Source organism: Oncorhynchus kisutch, linkage group LG10 (assembly GCF_002021735.2).
Source record: "Oncorhynchus kisutch isolate 150728-3 linkage group LG10, Okis_V2, whole genome shotgun sequence".
NCBI classification, from domain to species: domain Eukaryota; kingdom Metazoa; phylum Chordata; class Actinopteri; order Salmoniformes; family Salmonidae; genus Oncorhynchus; species Oncorhynchus kisutch.
This window is the reverse complement of record NC_034183.2, coordinates 55,757,742-55,772,255: the sequence shown is the minus strand read 5'-3', so window position 1 is coordinate 55,772,255 and position 14,514 is coordinate 55,757,742. Positions and strand designations below refer to the sequence as shown.

At 41.1% G+C, this 14,514-nt stretch overlaps 1 protein-coding gene across 7 annotated transcripts in view; it reads left to right on the top strand.

Annotated features, from left to right (window-relative positions):
* Nucleotides 1–250: 250 nt before the first annotated feature.
* Nucleotides 251–14,514, top strand: part of LOC109898453 (axin-1) — a 32,205-nt gene continuing 17,941 nt past the window's right edge. For 3 of the 7 annotated variants that reach the window (XM_031834091.1, XM_031834090.1, XM_031834092.1), the window contains exons 1-2: nucleotides 7,433–7,615; nucleotides 10,770–11,744. In XM_031834091.1, coding sequence (XP_031689951.1) covers nucleotides 10,849–11,744 — 896 coding nt within the window. In that variant the 5' untranslated portion in view covers nucleotides 7,433–7,615; nucleotides 10,770–10,848. Of the gene's footprint in view, nucleotides 437–7,432; nucleotides 7,616–10,769; nucleotides 11,745–14,514 lie in introns of those variants that run through there. The other 4 variants (XM_031834089.1, XM_031834088.1, XM_020493425.2 and 1 more) reach the window with 4 other exon arrangements.

Below are 14,514 nucleotides of genomic sequence, written 5' to 3'. Positions count from 1 at the left end.
GCAGGTTTTAGATATTATTTTGAGATGCTGGTTTATTCTCTAAATAATGGCATAAATTCATGTGATGTTTATGCATTTCTTCAATTTCTATTTGAGTGAGGTGTCAAAATTTTGAAAAATAGAAGCACAAATAAAATTTTACTTGCCATTTCACATCCTCAGAGCATTGTTGACAAATTGAAAATATTTTATATTTGGTGATAATGCAACCAAATGTTTTCTTGTTCCTCTGTTTCAGAACCGAATGGATAAAAAATACATCCTGGTATGGCAAGATTCTCCATGGGCAGGCACCTTCATTTTGCTAGTATTGAGAGAGATGTTGTCTTTACTGGCACCTGATTTATCCAATGAGATTGCAATGGGAGCCTCAGCAAATGGGTGTCAAATTGGAGGAGAGAAATCCATTAAACAATGGAGTAACGTTTTACTGAAGGTAAGGCATGTTGCTTTACATAATTAAGACATATATTTTCTTATTTTATTTCAGAACGTGTGGCATTTTTCAATATCGAGCCTATTCATCATGTTATGTCTTCAGTCACATGGGTCTGCAGCCTAAGACTTGAGCTCTTATTTATAATGAGACACAGATGTCAGGCAGATACAGCATGTCTGTGAGCAGTGCTGCATGTCCTCCTCTCTATAGAATAGCCCATGGTTTAGGTGTGGTCTTTCAAATGGTTTTCTTCACCGAGAGAATAGAGCATTCTATTACTAGCACACCACTCTGCTGCTGTTTCTGTATCTCTTCTGAACATATTTCTTGGAAATGTTACACACACTGCACACTGCTTGCTGTGCAGTCATGTGTAGACACTCCATGTAGACACTCCATGTAGACACTCCATGTAGACACTCCATGTAGACACTCCATGTAATAACTGCTTATACCATGGCAACGTTTGAATACTCGTTTCTGATTGGCTTGCAGGGCATTCCAGAGTGTGCATTATTTCGCTATGGCCCGCGGTAGAATTTTGAAAACAAAAGTGAATTGAAAACATGAATGGCATTGTTGAATTTGATTTTCATAATAGAAAGCTAGGACCGATGGTTTGGTTAGCTAAACTAAGAATACTGTTTGGTTACCATCTAGTAGACTTGCTAGCTACTTCCGTGGATGTTAAACACATTTCTAGCAGCAAATGAACACATCTAGCGGGCAAATGTCTTAAATTACAGCCATGGTATAGAAGGGGCAATCAACTCATTGCTCTATGCGTTCTCTTGAAAATAATGCAACTCCGTGGAAGGTCAGTTCCACTCCGCCAGTGTGTCGTTCATTCGTTTCCATAGAGTGCATAGCCTCCTATCCCTTACATAATGAATACATGTACATGTGTCATAGAGGAGGCGTGATTAGCACCGGGGCACTGCACTCCAAGTCACTCTATGTTGACAGACAATTCCTCTAGTCAGACATTCTGTGTCATTTGAGACCTCTGGCATGCTGTGTGCCCTTGTGGCTACAACAGTTGAATAATAGTGCACTTGAGTGAAACTGCAAGGGCTTCGTCAGGAAATGTTCACAAAGGCAATTCTCTATAGGAGGAGAGAGAAAGTTCTAACTTGAAGAAATGTATGTCACTGTAGTTTACAACTTGTCCTCACTGTTCATGGCTGGTTCCAGCATGATGGAAATTACATTTGCATGAAAAATCAACAACTTTAATGTCTCACAGAAGGGACAAACAAAATATAAATGAAACGTTTCATGTGTGTGTGTGTAGTACCCCTTGAGGTGAGCATACATCCTCTAAAAGTGGACTTCTAAATATTGGCATGTTGGAGAAATAAAGATAATAAGAAGTGTTATGGATGTTAAATGAAATGGACACACTTTTTGGGGAGACTGATGCTGCGCATCCTGAGTGGCACAGCGGTCTAAGGCACTGCATCGCAGTGCCTAGCTGTGTCACTACAGATCCTGGCTCAATCCCAGGCTGTGTCGCAGCTGGCTGTGACTAGGAGACCCATGAGGTGGCTGACAATTGGCCCAGCATTGTCCAGGTTAGACCCGGCTTGTCCTTGTCCCATCGCACTCTAGCGACTCCTGTGGCGGGCCAGGCCCAATGCACGCTGACACGGTCACCAGCTGTACGGTGTGGCTGGCTTCCGGGTTAAGTGAGTATTGTGTCAAGAAGCAGTGCGGCAATTGGATATCACAAAAAAGGGGTAAAAAATAATAATAATAATAATAAAAAACAAACATAACTACAGGCAGCCTGAATAGAATACAAGGTCAGGCACCACTTTTATTTGATTTGTTTAATCATTAAACATATACAGCTGTCCTCCAGTGTTAGTTATGAAGATGAGATGTTAATGAAGCAACACAGACCCGTTGAATGTCGACACAAATATAAGATGTTTTTGTATTAAAAAAAATAAAAAATAATATTGTAACAAAATATGCACATGAAACAATATTCCATTTGAAAAAGACAAAAAAAAATGGTTGATACACTCTTCTCATCTTTCTACCTAAAAAAAAAACAGCACTGCATTGTATGAGAAATCAGATTTTATTTTCCAAGACAATCTAGAACACGTCTTTTTCAAGATATCAACAATCACTTCAGGGCAAGTCTGAAGAACAAGCAGACAAAATGTGGTGAATTCACAAGCTTCTGAAGCTAAGGCTGTGAACATCAATATCTATCCCATCCACAACCGTTATGGATGTTAAGGATATCATTGCGCTGAAAAAGGATACTCCTAATGAAATGTAAGAACCCAATTATAGACCATATGAAACCTTGTTGAAAGTTGGCTTTAACAGAGGAAGTTTCAAGATGATCCAATGTATGGTGCATGTTTTACAACAACAAAAAATCCTGGATGGATGTTACATTGCCTGTCCCAGTCACCCCACTATCTTTATAAGATAGTAGAACATAAAATAAAACGTTGGTCTGTATTGCTACATTAACATCTTCATAACTAACGATGGAGGACAGCTGTGAGTGGAACAAAAATAAGCTCTGTGAGCCCTTTCTGAAAAGCCTTTTTTGAGACTTGGCAGCCTACTCTGTAATGGTCCAAATTCAGGCAATTTCCTTCATTAACTGGTCAAATAAAGCTTGAACTCCAACATATAGAATAATTATCAACGTGGTTTCATTTGGAAATGACTAACTTTATTTGTACACGCTCAGGTTGACCTTCCCATAGAATCACCCTTATCTTATTTGTCTTGCACAGTGGTGTGTTTTGAAGCACACCACTGTTCCATAAAATCTACATTTCAAAGACAAGACTCAAAAGAATATAACAAGAATTGAACCTTCATACAATTTATTTCTCAGAGTCTTTCGTATTTGTCCATCTTACTTTTTTTTTAACAATAAAAAATGAATTGACCTGATAAGAAGAGTCAAAGAAAAAAAAAGATGAGGTCACTGAATTCTCAGAAGAAGATGGCTCCAGGCCAATCATATAAAGTAGATCATTTACAGTACATGACCCACACCTTACTGTTACATTTTTTTTTGCCATTGGAGGTGAAAGAGTTTATGAACAAGAAAAGATCACTTGAGAAATACCAGCAAATAGCTTGAGCAAGGTCAAAGCACGTTTGTATTATGTAAGTTCACACAAAATTCAGCCCGATGAGAAATTATTTTGAAACATTCTTTTTTTCAAAATAATTATTTTTGGTTGACAAATGTGTCATTAATTGAATATAAATGACAGTTGTAGTCGGACGTTTACATACACTTAGGTTGGAGTCATTGTTTTTCAACCACTCCACAAATTTCTTGTTAACAAACTATAGTTTTGGCAAGTCGGTTAGGACATCTACTTTGTGTATGACCCAAATAATTTTTCCAACAATTGTTTACAGACAGATTATTTCACTTATAATTCACTGTATCACAATTCCAGTGGGTCAGAAGTTTACATACACTAAGTTGACTGTGCCTTTAAACAGTTTGGAAAATTTTGAAGATAAAATAAAGTGTTGATCCTAACTGATCTAAGACAGGGAATTTTTACTAGGATTAAATGTCAGGAATTGTTAAAAGCTGAGTTTAAATATATTTGGCTAAGGTGTATGTAAACTTCCGACTTCAACTGTACACCTTAGCCAAATATATTTAAACACAGTTTTTCACAATTCCTGACATTTAATCCGAGTAAAAATTCCCTGTTTTAGGTCAGTTAGGATCACCACTTTATTTTAAGAATGTGAAATGTCAGAATAATAGTAGAGAATGATTTATTTCAGCTTTTATTTCTCTCATCACATTCCCAGTGGGTCAGAAGTTTACATACACAATTAATATTTGGTAGCATTGCCTTTAAATTGTTTAACTTGGGTCAAACATTTCGGGTAGCTTTCCACAAGCTTCCCACAATAAGTTGGGTGAATTCTGGCCCATTCCTCCTGACAGAGCTGGTGTAACTGAGTCAGGTTTGTAGGCCTCCTTGCTCGCACACACTTTTTCAGTTCTGCCCACACATATTCTATAAGATTGAGGTCAGGGCTTTGTGATGGCCACTCCAATACCTTGACTGTGTTGTCTTTAAGCCATTTTGCCACAACTTTGGAAGTATGCTTGGGGTCATTGTCCATTTATAAGATCCATTTGTGACCAAGCTTTAACTTCCTGACTGATGTCTTGAGATGTTGCTTCAATATATCCACATAATTTTCCTGCCATCTATTTTGTGAAGTGCACCAGTCCCTCATGCAGCAAAGCACCCCCACAACATGATGCTTCCTCCCCCGTACTTCACGGTTTGGATGGTGTTCTTTGACTTGCAAGCCTCCTCCTTTTTCCTCCAAACATAACGATGGTCATTATGGCCATAGTTCTATTTTTGTTTCATCAGACAAGAGGACATTTTTCAAAAAAGTACGATCTTTGTCCCCATGTGCAGTTGCAAACTGCAGTCTGACTTTTTTATGGCGGTTTTGGAGCAGTGGCTTCTTCCTTGCTGAGCGGCCTTTCAGGTTATATCGACATAGGACTCGTTTTACTGTGGATACAGATACTTTTGTACCTGTTTCCTCCAGCATCTTCACAAGGCCCTTTGCTGTTGTTCTGGGATTGATTTGCACTTTTCACACCAAAGTACGTTCATCTCTAGGAAACAGAACGCATCTCCTTCCTGAGCGTTATGATCGCTGCATAGTCCCATGGTGTTTATACTTGTGTACTATTGTTTGCACAGATGAGTGTAGAACCTTTTGGCGTTTGGAAATTGCTACCAAGGGTGAGCCAGACTTGTGGAGGTCTACACTTAATTTTTCTGAGGTATTGGCTGATTTATTTTGATTTTCCCATGATGTCAAGCAAAGAGACACTGAGTTTGAAGGTTGGCCTTGAAATACATCCACATACACACCTCCAATTGACTCAAATGATGTCAATTAGCCTATCAGAAGCTTCTAAAGCCATGACATCCTTTTTTGGAATTTTCCAAGTTATTTAAAGGCACAGTCAATTTAGACTTCTGACCCACTGGAATTGTGACACAGTGAATTATAAGTGAAATAATCTGTCTGTAAACAAATGTTGGAAAAATTACTTGTGTCATGCACAAAGTAGATGTCCTAACCGACTTGCCAAAACTTTAGTTTGTTAACAAGAAATGTGTGGAGTGGTTGAAAAACGAGTTTTTATGACTCCAACCTAAGTGCATGTAAACTTGTGACTTCAACTGCACATTTCCCTCCACGTGGGCCAGCCCACTACCAATTAGAGTTCTAGCCAATGAGCTCTAGCCCCTTGCATTTGAGTGACAGCTAGGAAGAGGCCTGCCCAGCATTACCCAATGAGATTGCAGGGCATGCCCAAAGGCTCAGTGGACACAGGAGAGAGAGAGAGCAATTACTTGGTGCACATATCTGCACATATGTGACGTAGTACGCAATTTTCGGGGACCACTTTTGGCTCCTGAGTGATACTTTCAGAACTACTGGCTAAAAAGTATACAAAAGTACACAGAGAATCTCTTTAATAAAATGTGTCTTGAAGCACATACAGTCATATCTAACCTCAACCAGGTTACAACAACACTGGGTGTAACTAAGTATACCTCAAGATGTTGTTTACTCTGATCATTTTACACAACACCAGGACCTCCAAATCTTGAAGGGCTGCACATATGCCAGATTTGTGTTGGCTCATTCTGCTGCAGTGCAGGTGTCAAATCCCCCCTAAAATATAATGTAGTTGAAAAATATGTACAGTCATTCTCTGTACTTTTTGAACGATCTAATCTAATCAAACCATCAAGACCAGTAATGGCTTTCTGCATTCCAATGGCCTTTGATCTCAGTACAGTAAAGCCTTGAGATTACAGACCTGATTGTTTGCAGGAATGTGCAGCTAGTTTGCAGGTCTAGATCAACACACCGCGTGTGATACACAGTCAAAACACACATTGCCCTTGCAAATATACATTCCAGTAAAAATACATGTTAATTCTTAACATTTAAGACATTTCATTTCTTAAACGGGGCTAAAGATTCGAATAGCAAGTTGAAAGGCACCTGCATGAACTTTTGTCTAAGCATTTCTCTCCTTTGGTTCAGGTGGAGGAATACAATCACAGGCATAGCTTTGATCTGTATCTCTTTACAAGCTGTGAGAATGGAGCTGGAAGAGTTAAAGAGTAACATCATACCACCCTGCATTTCTCTTTGGTAAACTCCGACAGAGCTGATAGAATTAAATGATAAGATACAATAATTCATTGGCTGTTGTAATGTAGTGGACATATGGTGATAATAGACCTCTCTCTGGCTCTCTTCTTGTGTGACATTCAAGGTAGATAAGCTGCACTCCACGTTCATATTCCCCGTGTGTTGATATTGATGTTTCACGGACATTTTCAAAGTGAACTAACCACAGTACAGTGGCAGCAGGCAAACACAATAACTACATTCTTCATTATTCTGTTCCAGCTATATACATAAAAGAACAGGGGCAAAGGACAACCACATTACATTATTACTTGCCTTTTTGAATCTATATTCTCGAAACAGTTCCTTGGCAACAGTTCTTGTGAAAATATTGTAAATAGCATTCGTATAGAGACAGGTGGTCGACTGTCTCTTATTGCCACATCATCTGCTTTTACATGCGGCATTGTTCCTCTCCTCACAAATGTTATGTTTATCTCTGTAAGAATATCGCTTATACATCCCCCCCCCCCCCCCCCCCCCCCATTCGACCCTTTTCTGCCAAAGGATTTCCAAGTAATGGTATAGATGTAGCATTATCATTCGAGGCTTTTGATTTGTTTAGATGGTTTGATCAGGTTGTCTTTATTACCATCAACATATTTGAAGAGAATGCACATCATCCCTCTCCCTCCAGTTCAGCCCCCCCCCCCCCGTTCAGGTCCCCCCTCCCCGTTCAGGTCCCCCCCATTTCTTCTACACCGCGGCAGTATGTTTTTTGAACGCTCGTGGCGCTGTACATCTTCTGAACCACCACACAGACAGGAGTGAAAGACAGCCATGGAGAGGTGGAGAGCGGACTGTTTTCTTTGTTATTTTTAAACTCTTCCCATTCGCATCTATGACACGATTCATAGTGAGCTGTACAAGCAAAGATTTCCGATGCACTCGAAAACGGCAAGTAGGTTTTCACAGGTGAAGTACAGAGTACTTTTTTTCAGCTCACGGTTTGGGATTGCGGTAGCCGGAGATGATATGTGCCATCGCTTTGCTGTGTGTGTGTGTGTGCGCTAGTCAATTCCGATATCGAGTGTTCTATCTCTGCTGCGTCTTTTATCGATTCTGAATGATGGTGGGGTGTTGGTCGTGAACAACTCTGAACATTCATTACCTAAGATACTTCCATTTTAGTAGGCAAATAGTGTTGCAAAGTTGTGTACTAGTCGGTCGGCTGCGGAAGGGCCTGGCTGTGTGTACGGAGTTTGTTTCTGCCTCCCCTCCCCCATCCGTTTCTGCTGCTGTGCTGCTCATACTCAGAGGCCAAGACATGAATGCAGTGAATGTGGTGATCACTTCAAAGCATTAGGGATGGTAGGGAATGGGTGTAGTAATACAGTTATAGTAGCGACAGATTACACTCTTTGGAAATGTACGTGCATATTACGAAACTGAAGACCGCAACACAGTATTTGTGAATGTGCGCATGATAATACTTGCACGGTCTACGTGTTCACTGTTGGAATCATATCACAGCCTGTTCTTGATAACGTGATCTTGCTATTTTGGTAAATGTCCTACTACGTAGGCTACATTGTGGTTTAACAGAATTTCAGCATCAATATTGTTACTTTTATTTTGTTCCAGTATAACGTCAGCTTCCTAACGTGTTTGTTACGTTGTTGCTGGAAGGCTATGTTGCTAAGTTAATTGATTCCAACTGTGTTGTTTTGGTATTGTACACATTGAAAGTTGAGAATGGAAAAACGAATCCCACAACGAATTCACACCTAAGCTTTTCCCCCTGAATTTTTAATTGAGCCGTTTAATTAATGCAGTGAAGAAGGGAACTTAGATTTAGGGTTTGATATTGACATGACCGATTGCATATAATGTTGATGATTTACACAAATCATTCTGAGCAGTTGCCTGAACTAATGCCCAGTGGTCAAAGCAGTTGCCATTAGCTAACGTCCACACCTACTGTGTCTATAAAGATCAAATTCTTATTTTACAATGAGACCTCTCAGGTAGCAGGCGCAGCACGTATAACACACAAATAGGTGAAACAATATCATAGATACAACAGTTAAAAGTACACACAATGCCCAGTCAGCAAGAGATTGAGTAATGTGCAGCATTTAATTAAGAGGCACTGGGAAAACACATGCAGTTATCAGTTAAATTCTCAGACAGTTTGTTTTTTATTTTAAAGTACCAGTTGGCTCAAAATAGCATAGCTTTAGTGTTTTTTTTGTAGCATGGTCCAGTCTCTAGCAGCAGGTAATTGAACAGCATTTTCACCAAAGATACTGAGTGTCTTGGGGATTGCCAGGTTGATGTAATTGCTCGATCTCAGGTTGTTGTTGGTGGTGTGGAGTCTTAGTATAGTGAGCTGAGATAAAGGGAGATCTTGCCGAGGAGGGATTTGTATATGAATGTGAGCCAGTGGGTTTTATGTCATACATGTAGTTAATGAATGACTATAAGTCACAGTGATGGGTTTGGAATGGGGCACTAGTGACAAAGCTTATGGCAAAGTGGTAAAGTACGTCCAGTTTGAGGGTGGACTTTGGGGCCATATTGTAGATGACATCACCACTATCCAGCATGGGAGTATTGTCATTTGGACCATGGTGTGTTTAGCACTCTGTGTGAATTAAGATTTGTTCTGGTAGAGAAAGCCCAGTCTGGACTTGACCTTTGCTTGAAGATTATTGATTTGTGTGTGGAACGATAGTGCCAGATACCCAGGTATTTGTATGAGCTGACATTCTAGGTCAGTTGGTGTCTAGATAGATGAGGACATTCTAAAGATATTGAGATCCTTGAAATGTAACATTTAAAGAGAAGTACTACTCCTGCTACTAGAATTGAGCGTATCACATTTGTTTTGTAGATTCATCATCTCCGTCAACGTGAAAAGGAGAGATTGAGTATAGTTAGTGTTTCCTTGCACTGTGATGTGTAAAATACCCTGTCTGTCCACTCTATAGTTCCCGGACAGCCACAGGGGAGGGCCACTTCCTCCAGGTCTCAGCAGGGACTGAAAATATTTGACTCAAGGTCGTCCTCTGATATGATCAGTCGGAGTGCCTGCCTGGCTGCATTCACCACACACAGCAGCCATGGTCACAGTCATGGCAGATTGGGCTCTGTCTGCACCCCGCAGTTCCTCTTTTAACCTCCAGAATGCTCTGCCCTTGTCGCTCTATTTCATGCTCAGGGTCGGCTCCTGTAGTACACTGCTCAGATCTGTGTCTGTCATCAGTGGCCTCAAGTGGAGTTTTTGTTCTCTGTGTCCTTCACATGACATGACACATGTCAAACATGCACGTTTATTTTCAATAGTGAAGAGGGGTCGATGTGCACATCTGCCTCTACTTACAGGAAAAAACAACAAAATAAGAACCTGACAGTTTTAAAGAATGGAAGGAAGAGGCACCCTACTACTCGGTGTCCATAACCCTTTTCCGTTCAGTTATTTTCAGCCAACCATTCCAAGTCAGAAATACATTCAATAGGATTGTGATGAAGCAGTTAGGCTATATCTGAAATTAGTGTTCTTTATTTTCGCTATCGCTGTATTTTATAGAATAGGTTTCATTCACACTAACATATAGCCTAGCTGCAGTTCAGAAACCCAACAATAAAAATATATTCTAGAATCTTCTGATGTTAAGGTATTGCTGTAGGGAGTCATTAATGGAACGTGCTAATCTGTGTGAACACATGACACACAGATCACTTTTTTTTGTGAGTAGCGATTTCTTCAATGCCCTTTGCTTTAGGGGATATTGAATTTTATTTCTTAGTAGTCAAAATATTTTTTCAACCTTTTAAATGGGTGCTATCGATGTGAGCAATGAAATAATTTATGGCATCTCTGTTTTGGCAGGGTTTCTTCTTGAAATATTAGACGTGTGTGTGAATTCTATGCTTAGACATAGATATTCAATCTGCTTTTATTTTCTCTGTAATTGAATGGATTTCCAATTTGTCTCAAACGTTTGTTCTTTTTATACTAAGTTGTCAAAATGAGATAATAAACGTCTGAATCGTTGCCTGTGAATACATTTAAACGTGTGTTTAAAGCTTCCACTCATTGTTTATTTTTGTATTTTTCTTACAGGAGAAATTATTTCACGGTGGCATAAGTAGAGGGGTGGATCTGATAGTTCTGCACTGTGGGCTGTACTGGGACGGGGTGTATGGACGCTGTGAACATGAGCGTGGGCGACAAGTTGGGGGGTTACCTGGTGGATCTGGGGGGCAGCTTCACTGAGGATGCCCCCAGACCCCCGGTCCCTGGGGAGGAAGGAGAGCTGGTGTCCAGCGATGGACGGCCCTACAGCCACGGCTTCTATTCTTTCAAGAGCCTCAAGAACGAGGCCTCCACGGCCACGCCAAGACGACCTGACCTGGACCTGGGCTATGAGCCAGAGGGCAGCGCCTCCCCCACGCCGCCCTACCTTAAGTGGGCAGAGTCCCTGCACTCTCTCCTGGACGACCAGGATGGTATCCACCTGTTCCGGACGTTCCTCAAGCAGGAGGAATGTGCCGACATGTTGGACTTCTGGTTCGCCTGCACTGGCTTCCGTAAGCTCGAGGCCAGTGAGGGCCAGGGCGGGGAGAAGAAGCTGAAACTGGCGAAAGCCATTTATAAAAAGTACATCCTGGACAACAATGGAATAGTCTCGAGACAGATCAAACCGGCCACCAAGAGCTTCATCAAGGACTGTGTGATGAGGCTGCACATTGACCCGGCCATGTTTGACCAGGCTCAGACTGAGATTCAAACTATGATGGAGGAGAACACCTACCCGCTGTTCCTCAAGTCAGATATCTATCTGGAATACACCAGGACTGGGGGGGAGAGCCCTAAGCTCTACAGCGACCAGAGCTCTGTCTCTGGGGGTGGGAAGGTTTTACCAGGGTATTTGCCCACGCTGAACGAGGATGAGGAGTGGAGATGTGACCACGAGTTGGAGGAGCAGCAGGAGAGTGATCCCACTCCCAGCAACCGGCTCACTCAGAAGCTGCTTCAGGAGACCGCTTCCCAACGCGTCACCAGCACCAAGAGATTCCAGGACAGTCACGAGTACAGGTAAATCCTCTCTCTCTCTCCAGTCTCTATAACTATCTAGCTTCTCTGTGCAAGTGCTGAATTAGAAATAAACTTGTCCTCCCCCCTCTGTCCGAGTGCTGCCTGAAGTTGGAGATGAAACGTGGCTCTGAGTTTAGCACAGCGGACAGCTTAAGGTGAGAGGAATGCAGTGCAGGCAGAGGCCTTTAAGTACCTGTGATGGCGAGGCAGGGGTCGAAGGGAGAGCATTTGCTGGTTGTTAGAAGGTGGAGGCAGACGCTCTTTGTGTTCCCCACGCAGGTGTCCCGTGAATGGCAGGCTTTTCTAGTGGAAGAAAGGTTCTCTCAGAGAAAAGCTCAACATGATTTCTCTTTTGACTGTGGAAAATGGAGAAGTCTGGTTTAACTGCAGCCGAAAGTCAAAGGAAGTACTCCCCATATTTCTCTTCTGGATGACTAAAATAGGATTGTAAAAGTACGGTCTTGTTTATCTGTCTTCCATTCTTTAGTCAATAGTAATATGATGCTTATGTTATATTTGACAGAAACCTTTGTGTCACAGCCTTGTGTCATTTCATTTGCGCAGAATGGGATTGTGCGATGTGACTGACTACTTAAAACTCTAATCCTCGTCCTGTTGGAACAGAAACAGCGCCTCTGGGCTTTTTAGCCCACTATGCAAAGGATTAGGCCTCCAAATGTTCCTGCCAAAGTCTGCGAATTAAATATCAATCTTTTTTTTCAAAGACATATTCACACATCTCTGAATTTGTTCCATATTGGTCACTAAGCAAAGCTGCTATCATCACCAGTTGTGAGAAGGATATTCGGAGGGATTTTCCAGATTTATTTAGCCTTGCTCTGAAATATGTAAGAACACAGCATTTTTACTTTTCAGATGGGCTTAAGTATATTCACTGTTGGCATTGTCTGGTGCAGAGATTGAAGATTGCAGAATTCTATCCCTAGAAGTTGACCCACTTTTCTAGCAACAGTCTTCGACAAACCTTGCCATATGCAGAAGATTCAGTAGCACTCTGTGCAGAGAATGTGTTGAAGAGTTGTGGTTGCAGGGCTGAAGGACTTGAAATCCGTCTTCAATTAGCCTGACTAAAAAAGTAACGTTTCCAAGTCTTTGTTTTAGTTTAGGACTAGTGTTGTGATTTTGGAAATAGGTCTACTCAGAAATAGCACATTGTTTAGACTATTGGCCTATGCTAAGGAATATTGTTTTGTCTGACTTCAGTCTATTTGGATGCTCCGAACAGTGTTTTTAGTATAGTTATAGTGTATAGGCCTTTATGTTGCCTTTTCTCATTTCCAGCTGGCCTATAAATGTGACAAAATTAAAGACTAGGCTATTTTAAAACCACAAACACTCCCCACTCCACCCTGCTTCTGATTGTGTATTCTATGGCCCCTGGATATGATTTGCTTTAATTAGTGAGAGCAGTGCATTTTTTGAGGTTGTTTTCAAATGACTATTTCATTAGGTCTAGTATTTGGCGGAAATTACAAAAAATATTACCCTCCATTTTTAAATAGCCTTTTAGCATCACCCTTCGGGGTTTTGTGCAACTAAATTTTGCAGCAGTCAGATGTCTTTTAATGTGTGAAGACCAGAAGCCAGGGAATTAAAAGGGAGCAGCCCTGTAGTGAAGATGAATATGGAGAAAAACATATTTTCTTCGCCGGTTGTGTAGTAATGCACAAAAAAAATGTTGTGGGATATTTGTGCGTTGTTCTCAGACAAGCAGGTGATGGCCTCATCCAGTCACTGTTCTTGTAGAGACAAAGCTCTCTGAATATGTGTACGTGCTATGACGAGCATGAATACACATTTTATATGAACCTGTTCATTCTGAAAGACTCATTTCAACCTGTCTGTCAACCTGACTCATTTTCCACCGGGAACCTTTCTCCTGGTGCCCCTCCTCTCTCCAGGTCTCCCTCGGAAAGTAGTTTAGATGGTTTACCTCAATGACAATTTCTGGTATGAACAGGTTAGATATATAACCTCCATTTTTATATAACCATATCATCTTCAGAGTAATTGTAGAGAGAATGTAATGCAGGTCTGATTCCTTCACCTACAGTCAGACGTTTACGTACACCATAGCCAAATACATTTAAACTCAGTTTTTCACAATTCCTGACATTTAATCCAAGTAAAAAAATCCCTGTTTTAGGTCAGTTAGGATCACCACTTTATTTTAATAATGTTAAATGTCAGAATAATAGTAGAGTGACTATTTTCAGCTTTTATTTCTTTCATCACATTCCCAGTGGGTCAGAAGTTTACATACACTCAATTAGTATTTGGTAGCATTGCCTTTTAAATGTTTTAACTTAGGTCAAATGTTTCGGGTAGCCTTCCACAAGCTTCCCACAATACGTTGGGTGAATTTTGTCCCATTCCTCCCGACAGAGCTGATATAACTCATAACTCAGTTTTGTAGGCCTCCTTGCTCGCACACACTTTTTCAGTTCTGCCCACACATATTCTATAAGATTGAGGTCAGGGGTTTGTGAAGGCCACTCCAATACCTTGACTTTGTTGTCTTTAAGCCATTTTGCCACAACTTTGGAAGACCCATTTGCGACCAAGCTGATGTCTTGAGATGTTGCTTCAACATATCCACATACTTTTCCTGATGCCATCTATTTTGTGAAGTGCACCAGTCCCTCCTGCAGCAAAGCACCGCCACATCATGATGCTGCCACCCCCGTGCTTCACGGTTGGGATGGTATTCTTCAGCTTGCAAACCTCCCCCATTTTCCTCCAAACATGA